The sequence below is a fragment of the Rhineura floridana genome, chromosome 4, assembly GCF_030035675.1.
Source record: "Rhineura floridana isolate rRhiFlo1 chromosome 4, rRhiFlo1.hap2, whole genome shotgun sequence".
In the NCBI taxonomy this organism is placed as follows: domain Eukaryota; kingdom Metazoa; phylum Chordata; class Lepidosauria; order Squamata; family Rhineuridae; genus Rhineura; species Rhineura floridana.
The window spans coordinates 29,475,880-29,493,302 of NC_084483.1; the positions used below are offsets into that span (position 1 = coordinate 29,475,880).

At 42.1% G+C, this 17,423-nt stretch overlaps 1 protein-coding gene across 2 annotated transcripts in view; it reads left to right on the forward strand.

Annotated features, from left to right (window-relative positions):
• The window catches only part of RNASEH2B (ribonuclease H2 subunit B), a 48,505-nt gene that overhangs the window by 19,939 nt on the left and 11,143 nt on the right, over positions 1 to 17,423 (forward strand). For both annotated transcript variants that reach the window (XM_061622715.1, XM_061622716.1), the window contains exons 6-8: positions 225 to 289; positions 1,029 to 1,134; positions 3,076 to 3,157. In XM_061622715.1, the coding sequence (XP_061478699.1) occupies positions 225 to 289; positions 1,029 to 1,134; positions 3,076 to 3,157 (253 nt within the window). The remainder of the gene's footprint in view (positions 1 to 224; positions 290 to 1,028; positions 1,135 to 3,075; positions 3,158 to 17,423) is intronic.

A 17,423-nucleotide genomic window follows, 5' to 3' on the forward strand; every position in this document is an offset into this window, starting at 1 on the left:
ATGCCAATTAATGCAGACAATACTGAGCAAGATAGACTAATAATCTGACTGGGTATAAGGTAACATACCCACACTCTGTATGTTATGTTAGGTTACATTACATTCACAGGTCTTACTGGTAACCTTTATTAGATGCTGAAATAATATCTCCACTCTAATACTTTATTTTATGTAATGAAACTACAAACAAAAATACAATATGACCTTTCCTCCCGTTGTCTCAGAAATAGGTGGCAGGAAATTCTATAAATACAATGAGGAGAAAACACTGAAGTGGCTAAAGAAGAAGGTACCTTTACACTGAAGAGTTTCTTGCTATAATAGTGAATGCTGAATACTGTATTATATGTTGCACTGAAGAAAGCAAGGAAATCTAGTTAAAACTTAAAAGTTAAAGAAATGACAGACTTCTAAGGTCTTTCCTCTTCCTAAACCACGCAACAGGCCAGAAGGAACCTTCACAGTGACTGGTGGCTGTTGGTATTTTTCATCACTTTAACTTGGAACCTAGGGGCACAAACATTGAGAACTCCTGATTTAGTTGGATAAATAAGGCCCAAGAACATAATAAAATACCATAATCATCATGAGTGCTTTTTTGGTAAAAAAAAATGAGCTACATTTTAAACGAACAGAAATGTCTCAGGAACACAACCTTGTTCTTAGGCCATTCCCATTCATTTCACCAAAGGGGGCTTATTTTGACAGTCATGGGAGATTGTGACCCATGTCAGTATGGTATATAAATTTAATAATATGAAAAAATGATTTTAAGCTTTTAAAAAACTGTTTTAAATATGTGTTTCATTGTATTTTATGCTGATTGTTGTGAACCGCCCAGGGAGCTTCGGCTATGGGCGGTATATAAATTTAATAAAATGAAATGAAATGAAATATGATGGAGACATTTGGTAGCAGCTGCAAATGTGTGTTAGATTTCAGTTCATGGCTTCATGGTTTAATTTTGATAGTACATGTGTGCACAGCAACAGTAATTATAAGCCCTTCTATTTTGTGGCTCTTGTCAGGTCAACCAGACTGTGAAAATGTTAAAAGTCAGTGACATACGTGTGGATGGAAAGGTGCAGTCTGCTACATTTATTAGTGGTAAACAGATCACTGATGCCGCTGAAGGTAGGGGAATTAAATTAAGTTCGAAGAAATGTGCCAAGTAAAATAGAGAACACAAGCTTTATCATTATTGGCTTTGTATTCTATTTAACTTGTTCATATGCATCATTTTCTCTTGCCTTGCCATGATTTCATTATTCTTACTGTGACATTTCTAATACTCTATCAATTTTTGTGTTATGCCTTTTCCCTCCTTTGCAGATTAATTAGTTGCTTTTAACATTTAACAGGCATTCTTTTTAATTTCTACAAACTTCTTTGTTGCTTATATGGTCATTGGGCCATGCTGCTGCTAAACACTATGGTAGTGGACCCCTCCCCACACACATACTGTTTGGTGCTGCTGCTGCTCTCAGCACTGCCACCACTTTAAGGTAAAATAGTCATAGTTTCTACATAACTTTCTAGTCCCCTTTGATCACAGGAAACATTAAATAGGAAAGAGAAGGGAGGACCAAACAGGGAGAAATAACCTGTCTTGTTGCCAGGGATTCTGAAATCAACAGGGATGCTTGCATGGTCATCTAGGAACCACTGATGTGGTTTTGCATCCCTTTCCAGTTTTAGTTTTTCCTAGGTACAACTAATACGAAGCTGACTACCATTGCTGCATTTTAGTTATGAGTGGCAGTGGGAACACATCCATCAGTATCATCCCCAACTCTTTCCCCAGGCCATTTGGTAGCCTTTGGGTTAAGTATTTATTATTATTATCATTATATTGCCCAGCCTTCAGCGATCTAGGGTAGGTTATAGAAATTCAAAACACTGTATTAAATACAATTAAAACACATTACATGCACAGGAACGGGATGGGTCCTGAAAACATCCATCTCAAAGGCCCAAGGTCAGGGTGAAGAGGTGTGTCTTTAGCATTTGCCAAAAAATGTACAGTGAAGGTGCCAGGTGCATCTCTGTAGGGAGGGCATTCTACAATTTCGGGGCTGCCACAGAGAGAGCTCTCTCCCAGACCACCATCTCCCAAACTTCCGAGGGTGGTAGAACTACCAAGAAGGCCCACTCTCCTGATCTTAACACCTGAGAAGGTCTGTAGGAAAGGAGATAATGTTTCAGATATTTGGGGCCTAAGTCATTTAGGGTTTTAAACAAGAACACCTTGAATTTGGCCCAGAAATGAACTGGCAAGTAACACAACTAGTTTAAAACCAGGGTTATATGAGTTCTAAAAGGAACCCCAGCCAGTAATCTGGCTGCTGCATTTTCGACCAGTTGAGGTTTCCGAGTTGCCTTCAAGGGCAGCCTCACATGGAGCGCATTGCAATAATCCAATCTAGAAGTTATCAGAGCATGGAGTACTGTTGTCAAGTCATCTCTGTCCGAATGCTGCTGTAGCTGGCAAACCAGCTGGAGCTGGAAATAGACACTGCTAGCCGCTGAGGCCATCTGAGCCTCTGTGAACCTGCTCCTTCCAGAGGAGTGCAACCCCGTCCAGAACAGGCCATCTTCCAATCTCCTGAACTTGAGAATTTGGAACACATAACACCTCTGTCTTTTCAAGATTCAGCTTCAGGTTGTTGGCCCGCAACCAGCCCAACACTGTACTGTTGGCGGACTGCAAGCTGCCTGTTATTCAGTGCCCCTGTTCTCTGGCATGTATTGGTTCTGTTTAGGCCAACCTTTGGCCCTCAGATCTTGGTGAACTACAGCTCCCATCATCCCTGGCTGTTGGCCTGCTGGCTGGGGCCGATGGGAGTTGCAATACAGCAACATCTGGAGGGCCAGAGGTTCCCCACAACTGTGATAGGCCAAAGGGGGTATATGATTCACTGAGTGGGAACACCACAAAGCTCCAAGTGCTGGCCATCCATCTCCTAGTGTAACATTTTTTTAAAAAAGTAGAATTGATATACTTGGAATAGCATTTGGAGGAGGCTGCTAAATGAGAGATGCTTTAATAATATGTGGTGTTTATTTTTCTTTCAGAGGATTATATTTGCTATGCTCATGGTTTAATATCTGAATATATTCTTGAAGAACTGAGTACTGCACTAGCTAAATACTTACAGTGAGTGTTTGAAAACCATACAGAGTTTATGCTGCGAAGGAGAACTTTCCTGGCGATGACTGATCATGTTTTCCCTTGCCTTCCCTGTTTAGCCCTTTATATCTTAGGAAGAAAGGATCCATCTGTTTCAGTATACAGTGACAGGCTAGGATAGAGGTGGGGTATTTCAGACCCAGGGGTCAAATGAAGCCCTTCTCCCAATTTTATCTCTATCCCCTATCACCACCAGTGGCTTGTGGGCCCCAGAAGAAAGGTGACCAGAAGGGAAAGTTGCAATCTCTAAAATTAGCAAAACTGCACTTCTCTGGTTCAAATGATTTGGGGCCAACTACTTGTTACACACAGTTGTCTCTTCCTCTCTTTTGAATCCAGCTGGTTCTGTTCATTGAAAGACAACGCTAATTGTTCCCAGGCACAATTCAGAGTGCTACGTTTAACTTTTGAAGTCCTATATGCTTGGCACCCAGGAATCTGAATGGCTGCCTTCTCCCACGTGGACCTGCCTAACCATTGAAGTCTCTGTTTTAGATTTCTTGAGGTGCTTCTGGATTCAGAGTTAAGGCAAGCAGTGACCAAGGAATGGGCTTTCTCTGTAGTGGCACTCCATTCTGGAAGGCCCAATTGGTGTGATATGGCAGTCAGAATGTAAGTTGGTTAGAAGCACATAGACAGAAGGAAGGGATGAGAAGTAGCTGATAAGCAATGTGTGGTCACTGCTTTGAAAACAATGGGAGGCATCTGCTAACGCATTAGTTATGAGTAGCCTTGAAATGGGTTGGGTAACACTTGAAACTGCTGTACTTTTCCATTGTGGAATTGCTGATTGTGCATTTTATTTATTTATTTATTTATTAAATTTAATAGTCGCCCATCTGGCTGGTTTACTAGCCACTCTGGGCGATGTACAAGCTGCACCCAAAGAATGCCTATATAAGCTTTACATTATGTACTATGCATTGGAATTCACCTCTGTACTCGGTACATGCAGTTCCCCAACGCATTGTTGAATAAACTCACAGTTAATCAGCCTGCAGGTTTGGTTGATTTTTCCACATCCATAGTCTGTAGGATTGGCATCATGGATGGCGACTGGTAACCTCCACTCCATCTCTGAACAAGTCCAGCGTGTCCCCAAAGTAAGAGAGCCATTTGAAATTCTCTAAGTGAGTTGTTCTAAGCGGCTGTCTGGCAGGCCCAGTCCTCCTGTGCGGTAGGCTGATAGGAAATACTGATTACTGTGACTCTTTGTTCCTGCTGATTTATGGCCATCTGCTTTCATTTGACTGCTGAGACTGGTAAGCCCATTTATATATGTTGTCTCCCTTCCTCTTTGGTGAAGTAGCTGAAATTACTTTTGAAGACACCCCAACAATACCGTGGGGCCCTTGCAACAATACCGTGGTAATCAAATTGTTCATGTTCCATTGTCTCCATGGGATATTATAAATTGGTCCAACGTGTTCCCTAAGTTGTGTGAGGACCCAGGGGCCTTCCGTCAAAAATTGCAGCAAATCTTCTCAGTTTATAACCCAACATGGGGTGATGTAAATACGCTTCTGTCTGGACTTTTGTCACCTAAAGAAACGACCACACTTTGTACCACTGCAAACTGGCCACCTGCAGACCCAGGCCAGGGAAATGCCTTACAGCAGGCCTTGGACATACGTTTAAATGCTGTTAACACCATGTGCACTGATTGAAACAAAATCCTGTCATGTAAACAACGCCTGGAAGAACACCCAGTTGATTTTTTCAGTAGATTGATAGAGGCTTTCTGAAACCACTCTGGAGTGGATGATCCAGACCAGGAAATGAGAGGGCCGATAGTTCAGACCTTTGTGGACAATTGTACTAAAGACATTTCTACTGGTAAATACCATGATAGGATGGCAAGGAGCTGAACTAGAATCCATTAAAGCTGCAGCTACCCATTTTTATGACAAGGCCCAAGCCAAAAATGCCAAGATGAAAGAAATTAAATTAAAACTCATGGCCCTGCAAGTTCAAGACTTGTCAAATCCTAAACAAGGCTCTCAGGACAGACCTCCTAGAGGCCCTCCTATGCCCTTCAGACAACATAAACAGTGGCTGAATGTTCGCAAAGACTCCTGTGCCTATTGTCGACAGAAAGGCCATTGGAAGGCTTCTTGTCCAAACCAACCACTTCAGACCATGTTGAAAGCCATGGCTCCTCCATTCCAATACTGGGGCCCCCCAGATTCTGTTCCTAGACCTTAGGATTGCCATGAGATCCAAGCTAACGTCACCTCTGCTTTTTCCTTGCCTACTGACCAATCTGGTCCCCATGTTGAAATTAGTGTAAATGGTTCTGTTTTGCCTTTTTTTGTTGATACTGGAGCTACTTTATCTACACTGTCTTCTGACTGTATGTCTCTTCTTGAACCTTCCATTTCTATTTTCAGTGCTATGGGAGGGGGGTCCTATTCCTCATGCAGTTTCTCAACCTGCTTCTGTTCAGTTGGGACCCATGACGGCAGTTGGGACCTCTGACAGCAGACCAAGCTTTCCTCCGTAGCCCATGTGCACCATTGAATTTGATGGGGTGAGACCTCCTGTGCAAATTAAACACCATCATCTATTGTTCTCCAGGTGGGGTTTATTTGGATATTCCTGGTAATTTGACCACTGCCCTATTGGCTGCTCTGTTGGTGCCAGACCCTGAGACAGACTCTTCCTCATTGCAACAGGAACTGTTGGCTCAGGTACCTGAGACATTGTGGGTGTTCCATGCAAATGAAGTGGGACTTCACTTGAGTGCAGCCCCTGTTAAGATCAGGGTTAAAACAGGACTATCTCCTCCATCAGAACCTCAGTGTCCCTTGTCTTGTGAAGTGGTGGAAGGCATCTGCCCTGTAATTTCCTCGCTGCTCAAACAAGGCATAATAAAAGAAACCCGGTCTCCATGTAACATTCCCATTTTACCAGTGAAGAAGCCAGTAAAGCTGATGCTGGATGGTAAACCTGTTTACTGTTTTGCACAAGACCTCAGGAAAATTAATTTATACGTGATTCCCTCTCATGGTTCCTCCCACTGTTCCCCTTTTTTCAGTTGTTGATCTCTGCTCTGCTGTCTTTTCTATTCCTGTACACCCTGATTCTCAATACCTTTTTATGTTCTCCTTTGACGGGCTTCAGTTTTGCTGGACATGCCTAATTCAGGGGTATACCAAGTCACCCACAATATTTTCTCAGTTTTTAAAAAAGGATCTGGCAGATTTGGATTTGCCCACTGGATCAGTGTTGGTGCAGTATGTTGATCGTTTGATTGCCTCTGAATTCTTAGAGACTTGTCAGAAGGACACTATGTCCTATCAAAATAGTCTGAGAAAAGACACAAGGCTTCTAAATCTAAGTTACAATTTTGACAAACCACTGTACATGACTTGGGACATAACATTTCCCAGAGCAAGCACAGGTTGTCTGATGACAGAATTCCAACTATTTTGTCCCTGCCTTGCCCACTTACTAAGAAACATCTTCATAGTCTCTTGGGGGCAGGTAACTATTGCAGACAGTGGATACTTGGATACAGTGATCAAGTAAAACCCCTTACTGATCTGACCCATGATGATATACCTGACCCCATCCCATGGTCAGAAGAAGCCGAAACTGCTTTTTGTGCCCTGAAAAACGTCCTTTCCTCTCTCCCTGTACTCGGTTTACCTGATTACTCAAAGCCATTTGTTCTGTACTGTCATGAACAGGCAGGAGTGGCTTCTAGAGTTCTTAGGCTCTGGCTCTGCTCTGAGACCCCTTGCATATTATAGCACTTCCTTGGACCCTATTGCTGCTGGCTACCCCCCATGCCTCAGAGCTGTTGCTGCAGCTGCCTCTCGTGTGGAGAAAACTCACAACATTGTTCTGGGGCACGCTTTGTCTGTTGCAGTTCCCCACAATGTCCTAGCTTTGTTCCAGTGGGGAAAAACGCAACATTTGTCTTCCATTTGCCTTACCAGATATGAAAAATTGTTCATAGATGCTGATAATACTACTCTTACTTGCTTTAATGTTCTTAACCCTGCCTCACTTCTTCCTCAGCCGGATGATGGACAGTCTCATGCCATTGAACCCCATCAGAGCCGCCCCTAGGCACCGGGAAGCGGGGCAGTTGCCCCAGGCCCCGCGCTTTGGGGGGGCCTGCGCTTGGCGATGAGAAGCTGGGCTGTGGCAGGGTTTTTTCTCTTCAGCCGTGTGGTCTCGCCAGCCGCTTCCCGCTCTTGGGGAATCTCCCGCTCTTCGGCTGCGTGCCTGAGCGGTTTTCCCCCTCTCCGCTCATCAGCTGTGAAACGGGTGTGCATGCAGTGCTTAGCTAGCTAATTTTAGGTGGGAGGTTTGAATCCCCTGCCTGAGTGGCTTCCTTGTGCTGCCTGCCGCCCGCTCATCAGCTGTGCAGCGCGTTTACAGGCAGCGCTTGCCGGCTTATTCTGGGCAGGAGGTTTGAAAGAGAAATAATGTGTGGGGGGGGCAACTATGCTTTTGCCCTGGGCCCCGCCCACACTAAGGACAGGCCTGAACCCCATGATTGTGTTTCTCTTACCAAACAACTTTTCACCCCCAGACCTGATCTTACGGTTGTCCCTTTCTCTAATCCAGAATGCATTTTCTTTGTAGATGATTCCTGTCTCACGGACTCTGCTGGTAACCTCTGTGCTGGCTATGCTGTGTGTACTCCACATTGTCCTGTTGAAGCTCAGTTCCTCCCTGAAGTGCAGAGTGCTTAGGTCACTGAACTGATTGCACTCACCAGAGCCTGCATTCTTGCTGCTAACCAAACTGTATACATCTATACAGATTCTAAATATGCCTTTGGAGCATGCCGTTCCTTTGGTCAATTTTGGAACCACCGAGGGTTTATTACTGCTTCTGGCTCTGCTGTTAGTCATGGTTCATATATTAATACTCTTTTGTCTTCTATTCTTTCTTCAAAATTAACTGTAATTCACTGTAAAGCTCATACCAATGGACGTGATGATGTTAGCTGCAGAAATGCATTAGCTGATGCCTCTGCCTGCCAAGCAGCCGTTTCTGGATCTCTGGCTCCCTATGTTGTCTTGGTCACTGCCATGATATCTGATTCCTTTCTTCCCTTAACTGATACTGCTCTTTTGCAGGATACAGCCCCTAAGTCAGATAGAGACACATGAATTTCATCGGGTTGTACATTGCATACCGATAGCTTATGGTGATCCCTTGATGGACGGTTGGTTGCCCCAAAGTCCCTCCTCCCTTTGCTTACTTGACTGGCTCATTCTATGGTCCATTCGGCAAAAGGGAGATGATTGACCAAGTGTCTAGATATTGGTATGCTCCTTCTTTTGCAGCCCAGGCTCAAGCCCACTGTGAAAGATGTGCTATTTGTTTTAAACATAATGCAGGAAACCCGCAGAAACCCAGGGCTCCAGACCTTGGAACTATAAACCGTCCTGTAATCTGCAAATGGATTTTATTGAATTGCCACTTGCAAAGGGGTACAAGTATTGCCTTGTGATAATCTGTTCATTTTCAGGATGGACAGAGGCCTACCATTGCAGGCATGCAGATGCTGCGATAGTAGTGAAGAAATTAACTGATTTTATCCCTAGGTTTGGAATTGTACTCACACTGGACTCTGACCAGGGCACGCGCTTCACCAGTCAGGTGGTGAAGGTGGTCTGCAAGGCACTACATATTAAGCAATGGTTCCATACACCATACCATCCACAAAGTTCAGGCCAAGTGGAACTAAAAACTATGACCTGAAACTTAGACTTGCTAAACTTTGTGAGGAAACTGGGTTAAAATGTCATGATGCAATCCCTATTGTGTTGATATATGTGAAAAACACTGTTAGCAGAAAACATGGGTTAAGTCTGCATGACATTGTATTTGGGGGACCCATGTGCATGCCTGACACTCCCCCAAATGCACCTGCTAAGTCTCTGAGTTGGATGATGAAATGAGTTCATACTGCAAAGGATTAATGAAGGCTGCGAGGTCTGTTTTTTCACAAGTACAGGATGCCTTTCCAGCACCCACTGACACTCCTTGTCATGACCTAAAACCTGGCAGTTGGGTCTGTGTGAAAGCCCACACGAGAAATAATTGTTTGGAACCACAGTGGATGGGACTATCTGAAATTCCTCTGACCACCCATACTGCTGTAAAGTGTAAGAACCTAAATACCTGGACACACGCATCCCACTGCAAGAAAACTATATACCCAGATCTTGATGGACCAGAACACGAATGGGACCCTCTTTTGAATACTGTTCAAGAAGATATTGCAAGGTCGGTACATTCTGAACAACTGTGGGAATGATTCACCCAGCGTGGGATAGGTGAGCTGAATCCCATGAGTTAGGTGAGTTAGTCCCGGGCCCTCCTGACACCTGCCCGGTTTTCCCAAAGAAAACCTTTCTGTGATCCTGACCACAGAAACTCAGAAGAGGCCCTATATTTTGAGGCCATGCAGAAACAATTCTCCTGAGTCCTAACAGACCAGCACTGGTACTGGAGTATGGGCTGGCAGATTGAAGGGAGACAGGCCATAATAAGCCTGATTAAGCCCTGTTGTAAGCCAAGCGTTGACAGGGTGTAGCTTGCTCGTTACTGCCTATCAGGTCAGCAAGATATGCCCATCTGTCATCCATTTGGCATATCATCTTGTGAATTAGATCCTGAGGAAGAATTGAACTATGGCTGTATGACCTTCTGGTGCTTCTGCGCTGTCCTCTTTGTGATATTTGCGGTTTTCATGTTGTGGTATTTGAAAGTATTGAAGTAAGCAGCAGGAGAAGTCTAGACTACGAATCTGAAGAGTGCCTGAGAAGGCAAGCCAAAATATATTGGAAAAAATATTGATTTACTTAGCTACAAAATGTTTTGCTTTATGTTACTGTGCTCTGTTTCCCTTTCTGCCCTGATAGTATCTGAGTATCAGGAGAATATATTCATAAAGCTTGCATTTGGATTTGCCAAACAACTCAATATTTCAAGCTGCTGGCTGTGTCAACACATGCTAGTAAACTCTTGGGGGAGTCCATTGATTCCCATTCCTGTAAATGACATTGAAATACAGACTCCCTATTGGGACAAGCAACAATCAGGGAACAAGACTTGGCAAGACATTGGGGTGAACAGAACAGAATATTTGCATGTTCTTACCACTATGGGTAACTGTTGGCAATGTAATGGTACAAAATACCTGGGGGAGACTCATCTTGCAAAACTACAATAACCAGTAATGGAGCTAGACTAAGAAATGGGTCATGGTATAATGCTAATAATTATTCCTTCGTATCTGCCAACCAGAGGTTCCATGGATACTGTTCCATATGGACCTCAAGGCCTAGATGTAGCTACAGCCTTAGCAGGACATTATTTCATATGGGAACAAAGGCTTATAGACATTTACCTGCGGCGTGGGATGGTACATGTTATGTGGCTGCTTTGGTATCTGTAGTATCTTTGTATGACCAATTTCCTCATGGAAAAATAAGGAACAAGAGAGATAAACAATATTTAGAAAGAAAGTATTTGAAATTAACTGAACTTGTAAGGTTCTCATTCCTGCCCAGTCTACGGGTGGCTCGAGTGGGAGGTGCTGTGATTGGACTGCAGGCTGTCCTAGAAAAGTTGGCCAATGAGACCTCTGATGCCCTTATAAACCTAGCTACTGAACAAAAACAAATTCGACAAAATGGTTTTGCAAAATTGAATGGCTCTTGATTATGTGTTAGCTTCAAAAAGGGGTGGTCTGTGCCTTCATAAATATGTCTTGTTGCACCTACATACCCAATATGTATGAAACCACTGTTGAACATGCAGAAGTCATAAAACACTTAGGTCATATTTCAGATGAAGAGTCCTTTAACTGGTGGGAATGTCTCCCTGATGTAGGAGGATGGGTGAAAACATTGCTGAAATATTTAGTTATTGGATTTTTGATAGTACTTGTAATTATAGTATTTTTCCAACTCACAATGTGTGCCATGAGATGCCGCCTTAAAGTGTGTTTAAGAAAAGGAACTCAGTTACTTATACCCAAAGATGTAGAGTTGATGGTAATGAGGCTTGAACAAAGGAAGGAGCTGCAAGGGAAAGAAATCATTGAGATGATACAGATTAATATGGAATGAGGTATGTGAGGTAGAAACCTCTGAAGGGGGGAATTGATATGGCAGTCAGAATGTAAGTTGGTTATAAGCACGCAGACAGTGAGGAAGTAGCTGGTAAGAAATGTGTGGTCAGTGCTTTGAAAACAGTAGGAGGCATCTGGTAACACAGTCATGGGTAGCTTTGAAATGGGTTGGGTAACTCTTGAAACTGCTATACTTTTCCATTGTAGAATTGCTGATTGCGCGTGTGCAAGCTGCACCCAAACAATGTCTGTATAAGCTTTACATTATGTACTATGCATTGGAATTCGCCTCTGTACTCGGTACATGCAGTTCCCCAACGTGTTGTTGAATAAACTCAGTTAATCAGCCTGCAGGTGTGGTTTGGTTGATTTTTCCACATCAAATGCCTTTATTGAACATTAAAGTGTCAGGTTAAGGCTGCTGTTCTGAGCACACTTGGTAGGGAGCAATCCCTGTTGAACCCAGTGAGATTTACATCTGAGTAAGTACACTTAGGGTTGTGTTGTAAGGGCTTTTTTGTTTACTCAGGCTTTTTAGTGAACAGTGATTTCCTGAGAACTGGTACTGTTTTAATTAGCGTGCATATTTGAAACGAATAGCCTTTTAACAACGTTGACAAAGTCCATGGCACAACTCCATACAGAGAAATTAAATTCTGACTGCTCTGAGTACCTCTAACTCCCGGATCCTTTCACCCCGGGTTCCTGGTTTGAAAGGAAGAGTTCACAAGAAAACAGGCCGGCCTTCACAAAAAGCTAAAAAACTAAGAAAACCAAAGAACATCAAGAATCCTAAGCCTGTCCCATCAAGGAAAATGAATTTTAATCCATTATTCAAACTTTTGGAAGTTCCTTCTAAACAAAAGAAAACAACTACAAGAATAAACACTCCGAACTCGAATATATCGTGCTCTGCTACTCGAAGTGAAGAAGCTCTAGTTCAGACTGTCCTTGAGCCAATGGAAAACGCCAACTACGTCCAAGGCTCTTCCAAGTCTCACAATACCCCCTTGCTCAAAGTCACACCTAGAAATGCTTCAGATTGGAAACTAAAATTGATAAGAAATAAGCTAGCAGTTATATTTTCCCTTAAGACTCAAGATTCTTGGCCAACTTCATCAATAAGACAGCTATTTGAAAATTGCCTGCAGGCACATCTACCGGATATACAGCGGAAGAACTACATTAAACATATAACCTATCTGTTTTCACACAATTCTGAAAAACGTGTAAGTTTTTCCATGCATTCGGCATATATCGCAGACCGGATCTATAAACTCAAAAAACTATTACGTAGCCAAGGAATCTTTGTGTATCGATATTTTGTTAACAAGGCTCTTCCAAATCTGCTTTTTGGCTACTCACAGATCCAATTAACCCATGAAGAAACACGTTCTCAAATATTTTCAAGTAGCAATAGAAGCCAGGGACATCTTTCCACCTCTTCCTGGAGTAATCAAGTTCAACATCTGGTGGCCAATATTGCAATTCCGGATTGGGCCTCGAAATATGAGGATTACCTCCCTGAAGAACTTCTACTCTTGGAATCATACGGCCACTTGCCTCACACTGAACAGAAGGAAATTGTCAACAGACTACTTCATCTTATTCTAAAATTAACAAGGGAGCACTCTGACGAGAAAGGAGTCGACAACCTTCATCGCTTTCCTTCAGACTTTGAAGATCTCATTGGTTTGACATCTACAAATTCAGAAAACAAACTTATTTTGCAACCCTCAACACCAAACAACAACAACGGCCCTCCAATTCCTTCTAGAAAGATCTGTCCACCTTGCTTTCAGTACAGTAAAACAACACCAAGCCCCTTGGCGTCTGCACCTTGTCCCACCTGGCTTGAGATGCGTCTATTACAACCAAAAGAACTGGGCACCCCGGATAAAACTCGAAAGATCAAATCCGACTCTTCGAGGGAAAAAACACAAGCTACTAGAGTTATCTCAAATGTTAGTGTGTTATCTCCTCTTGTGGAAATTATTACCCCATGTCCTTGACAGCGGCAAAATATACCAATCACTGTAAACGCCCCCGTGCCTATTCTAAGACCTTGTAATGAACCCAATGCTCTCTGCCTATTGTCTCCGAGACCCCTATTGTCCGTATTATCCTGGAACATAGCAGGCTGGAAGAATAAGATGGCGGATCCATCATTCCTACAGCTCCTCCAATCCTTTGATATTTTACTTCTTCAGGAAACATGGCTTACCTCTGATGAGTTAATTGGTCTTAGGGGCTTCAAATCCTGGTGGAAACTTGCAATAAAATCAGCCCCCAAAGGCCGAGGGAGAGGTGGTTTGGCAATCTTGATCGCTACCCACCTCATCGGCCATGTAATAGAGTTAAATGTAGAGGCTCCGGTTTGTGCTTTAGCATTGGGCCTGAGGATCCCTCTTTGTCTGAATATATATATTCCCCCGCTAAATTCCTCCCAATCAGAGTCCCCTTGGAGCTTGCTGGAATCTTACATGGAATCGCTCCAAGCTAGATACCCTTTTTATGAATTTCTGCTTGGTGGCGATTTTAATGCCAGACTGGGACCAAATTTCCCTAAGGCTGTCGCCAATTTTGATGAATCGTGTGAGGTTGTTCTTCTTCCGAATAGATCTGCCAGAGATCCCATAGTCAATAAACATGGGCTAGCTCTTTACCAACTTATACAAAAATTCCAGTTGGCTTGCCTAAATGGATCCTTTTTAGACCTCTCTAAAGGCAATTTTACATACCTAGCAAGAGCGGGGGCCAGTCTAGTTGACTACTTCATCTGCTCCCAATTATTAATAAATAGGATCAAGCATCTGGAAGTTCTCTCGAGACCAGGAAGTGACCACCTCCCCTTAAAGCTAACCCTTGTGGGCCCCTGCAATAGTAACGTGGCCCTCACAAAGATTACTTGCATTGATCCCCAGCCCACCCAAAAACGTCTTAGGTGGTCACAGGAGATAGGGACAAGGGCCCATAACATGTTATTGACAAGTCCCTTCCCTTCTCTACGCCACATGGCTATAACATTTTCCCAGAACTGCCTCAGAGCATATGATTCAATAATAGCTGAACTCAGCCCCCGCATGACAGCCATAACAGTTGCTCCAGCTTCCTTACACTCTAAAACTTGGTTCGACAAAGAATGTAGAACTTCAAAGAAACATCTTATTAAATTAATTAAACTATTCCGAGCAAATAATAACCCTGACACTTTTCATCAGCTAATAACACAAAGAAGGGCTTACAAAACATTACTTAAAATTAAAAAACAACTCTTTTATCAGGCAAATTGGAGGGCACTAGCAAAAGCCGCACTCGCGAAGAACGAGTCAGAATTCTGGAGACTCTTGAAGGGGAATTTAGAGCCAGCGACCCATATATCCATCCCTTCTATCATACAAGAAGAATGGGTGGCCTATTTCACCTCGATTTTCGGTTGTTTATTACCCCCAAGCCCTGTGGAGATAGCCAAGGAACTGGCTGACCTCCCGCTCTGGCCTCCAACAACTCCCGAGGAAGTCGGTGAGCTTATATCCTCCTTGAAGAATGGGAAAACCCCCGGGGAAGATATGATACCCCCTGACTTCATATTACAAGAGTCTTCATGGTGGGCGCCCCTACTGGCTGCCCTATTTACCCATATAAACAACACAGGCACCATCCCGCAGGGCTGGTTAACTAGCATCGTGGTCCCAATCTTTAAAAAAGGAGACCCGAATAAACCAGCAAATTATCGCCCCATAAGCCTCCTAAATGTAACATCGAAACTCTATAGCCGACTGCTTTTAAATAAGTTAAAAGAATGGGACCAGTCAAATTCGATCATATGTGAAGAACAAGCCGGCTTTAGACCCAAGAGGAGTACAGTCGACCAGATTTACATTCTATCCCATCTTATGGAAAAAACAAGATCTAAAGTTTATCCATCTTTATATTTAGCTTTTGTTGACTTCTCCGCGGCCTTTGATTCAGTAGACAGGGAGCTTCTCTGGCAAAAATTGTCCAAAACAAATATAGACAAAAGGTTATATTGGCTGATTAGGGCCCTTCACCAATCAAATGTGGCCCGGGTGCGACAAGGGAACAGTGGCTCCCTGTCAACTAAAATTCCAGTCCAAAGGGGTGTCAAGCAAGGTTGTCTATTGGCCCCCTTTTTATTTAACTTTTTCATAAATGACATCGTAGGAGCACTATCTTCGCCTTCCTTCCCCCCCCCCCGCTATTGGAAACAAAAAGATCGCCACTCTTCTATATGCTGACGATGTGGTTCTATGTTCCTTAACCAAAATCGGGCTTAGGTGTATGATCCATAAATTGGAAGAATACTGTGACTCCCAAAATTTAAAAATTAACCAAACCAAATCTAAAATCATGATTTGCGGGAAATTTATGAAAGCCAAAAATAGCTGGCCATTGAATGGAGTAAAAAAGAGAAAGGGGGTACAAAACCCAAAATAACCAAATAATGTAAAATAATTTATTTTGTCTTCTTAAAAATGCCCAATGCGTTTCAGCTCTATTATATATCAGCCTTCGTCAGGGGCTATAATATAAACACATACATTTACATGATTTATACTTTGTTCTCATAATGTTCAAGATTGTTAATAAACAGTAAGAAAACATAATTACAGGAATTTTTTTACTTACACTTTTCTTTCTAGCTGCTTACAGAGTTTTCTTCACCTTCTTTTCTTATTTTTTTATTTATTTTTTTGAAAGTTGTGAGCTTAATAGCCCAAGAAAGTGTGTTTTTATATGTAGAGCGGTACTCAGCTGTAATGTGTATTTCATTATCAATTCAGAAACTGCCTGTAAGGGATCCTCTTAAAACTCTGTTTCATTACAAAAGAGGAAGAAAATCTAGTTCTCCATTTAAACCTAAAGCGGATAAAGTGTTTAAAGCCAAAATCCACCATATTTCTATTTTAAGGAGTCTGTTGTTATCTTGTCCCCACACTTTTTCCACACCCCAAAAATGAAAATCTTTCATAGTATGTTTACATTCAAGAAAATGATCTATTAGTGGTGTGCCTTTTCTACCACACCTTATATTGCTAAGATGTTCCCCTATTCTTATTTTCAAGGGTCTTGTCGTCTGTCCTATATATAGTTTCGAGCAGCTAGATTTTATGGCATAGATAACATGTGTAGTTGCACATGTAGTATAACATTGTAAAGGAAATTCTTGTTGATTCTGGGGATTTTTAAAGAACACTTTCTTATTAGTGTATTTGCAATATGTGCAGTGTCCACATGGGTGATGACCTGTTGGTTTAGAGGTTTCCATTATTGTTTTCTGTATATTTTGTGGCTCTCTACATGTACTTTTGACTATATATTCTTTGATGTTTTTTGTTCTTTTAAACGAAATAATTGGTTTTTCTGCACATCCTGGAATATGTTTCAAAATGTACCAGTATTTTTTAATACTGTTTTGTAGTCTATTTGTGATGTGATTAAATGTTAGACTACAATGTATCTGTTTTGAAACTTTTTTAGATTTAGATGTTAAAAGAGTAGTGCGATTTTGTTGCAAAACTGACCTGAAGCTCTCTTCTACTTTTAATTGCGGATATCCTCTGTTTATTAGTTGTTGTTTTAAGGACTGTGAATGGTCTGTAAATTCTTTGTTGGAACTACAGTTTCGTCTGATCTTAAGAAATTGTCCATAAGGCAAACTGTTCTTTATAATTTTAGGGTGTGAACTCTCATAGTGCAGATATGTATTTCTATCAGTAGACTTTTTGTATAGTGTTGTGGAAAGTTGTTGACCACATTTTGTTACCTTTAGATCTAAAAAATGTACATTAGTTTCACTGTATGTTGAATCAAATTTTATACTTGGATGTCTATTGTTTACCCATATCAAAAAATCTGATAGCTGTTGTTTCGCTCCTGTCCAAATAAGAAATACGTTGTCTATGTATCTAAGCCAGCATTTTATATTAGACTTAAAAGGACTCGAATTAGTTATTTCCCATTCATAATCTCCCATAAACAAATTTGCCACCTCTGGTGCCATGGGACAGCCCATGGCTACACCTGTTGTTTGCCAATAGAATTTTTGATTAAAAGTAAAATAATTCTTTTCTAAAGCTATCTCTGCCAAAGTACATAGAAAAT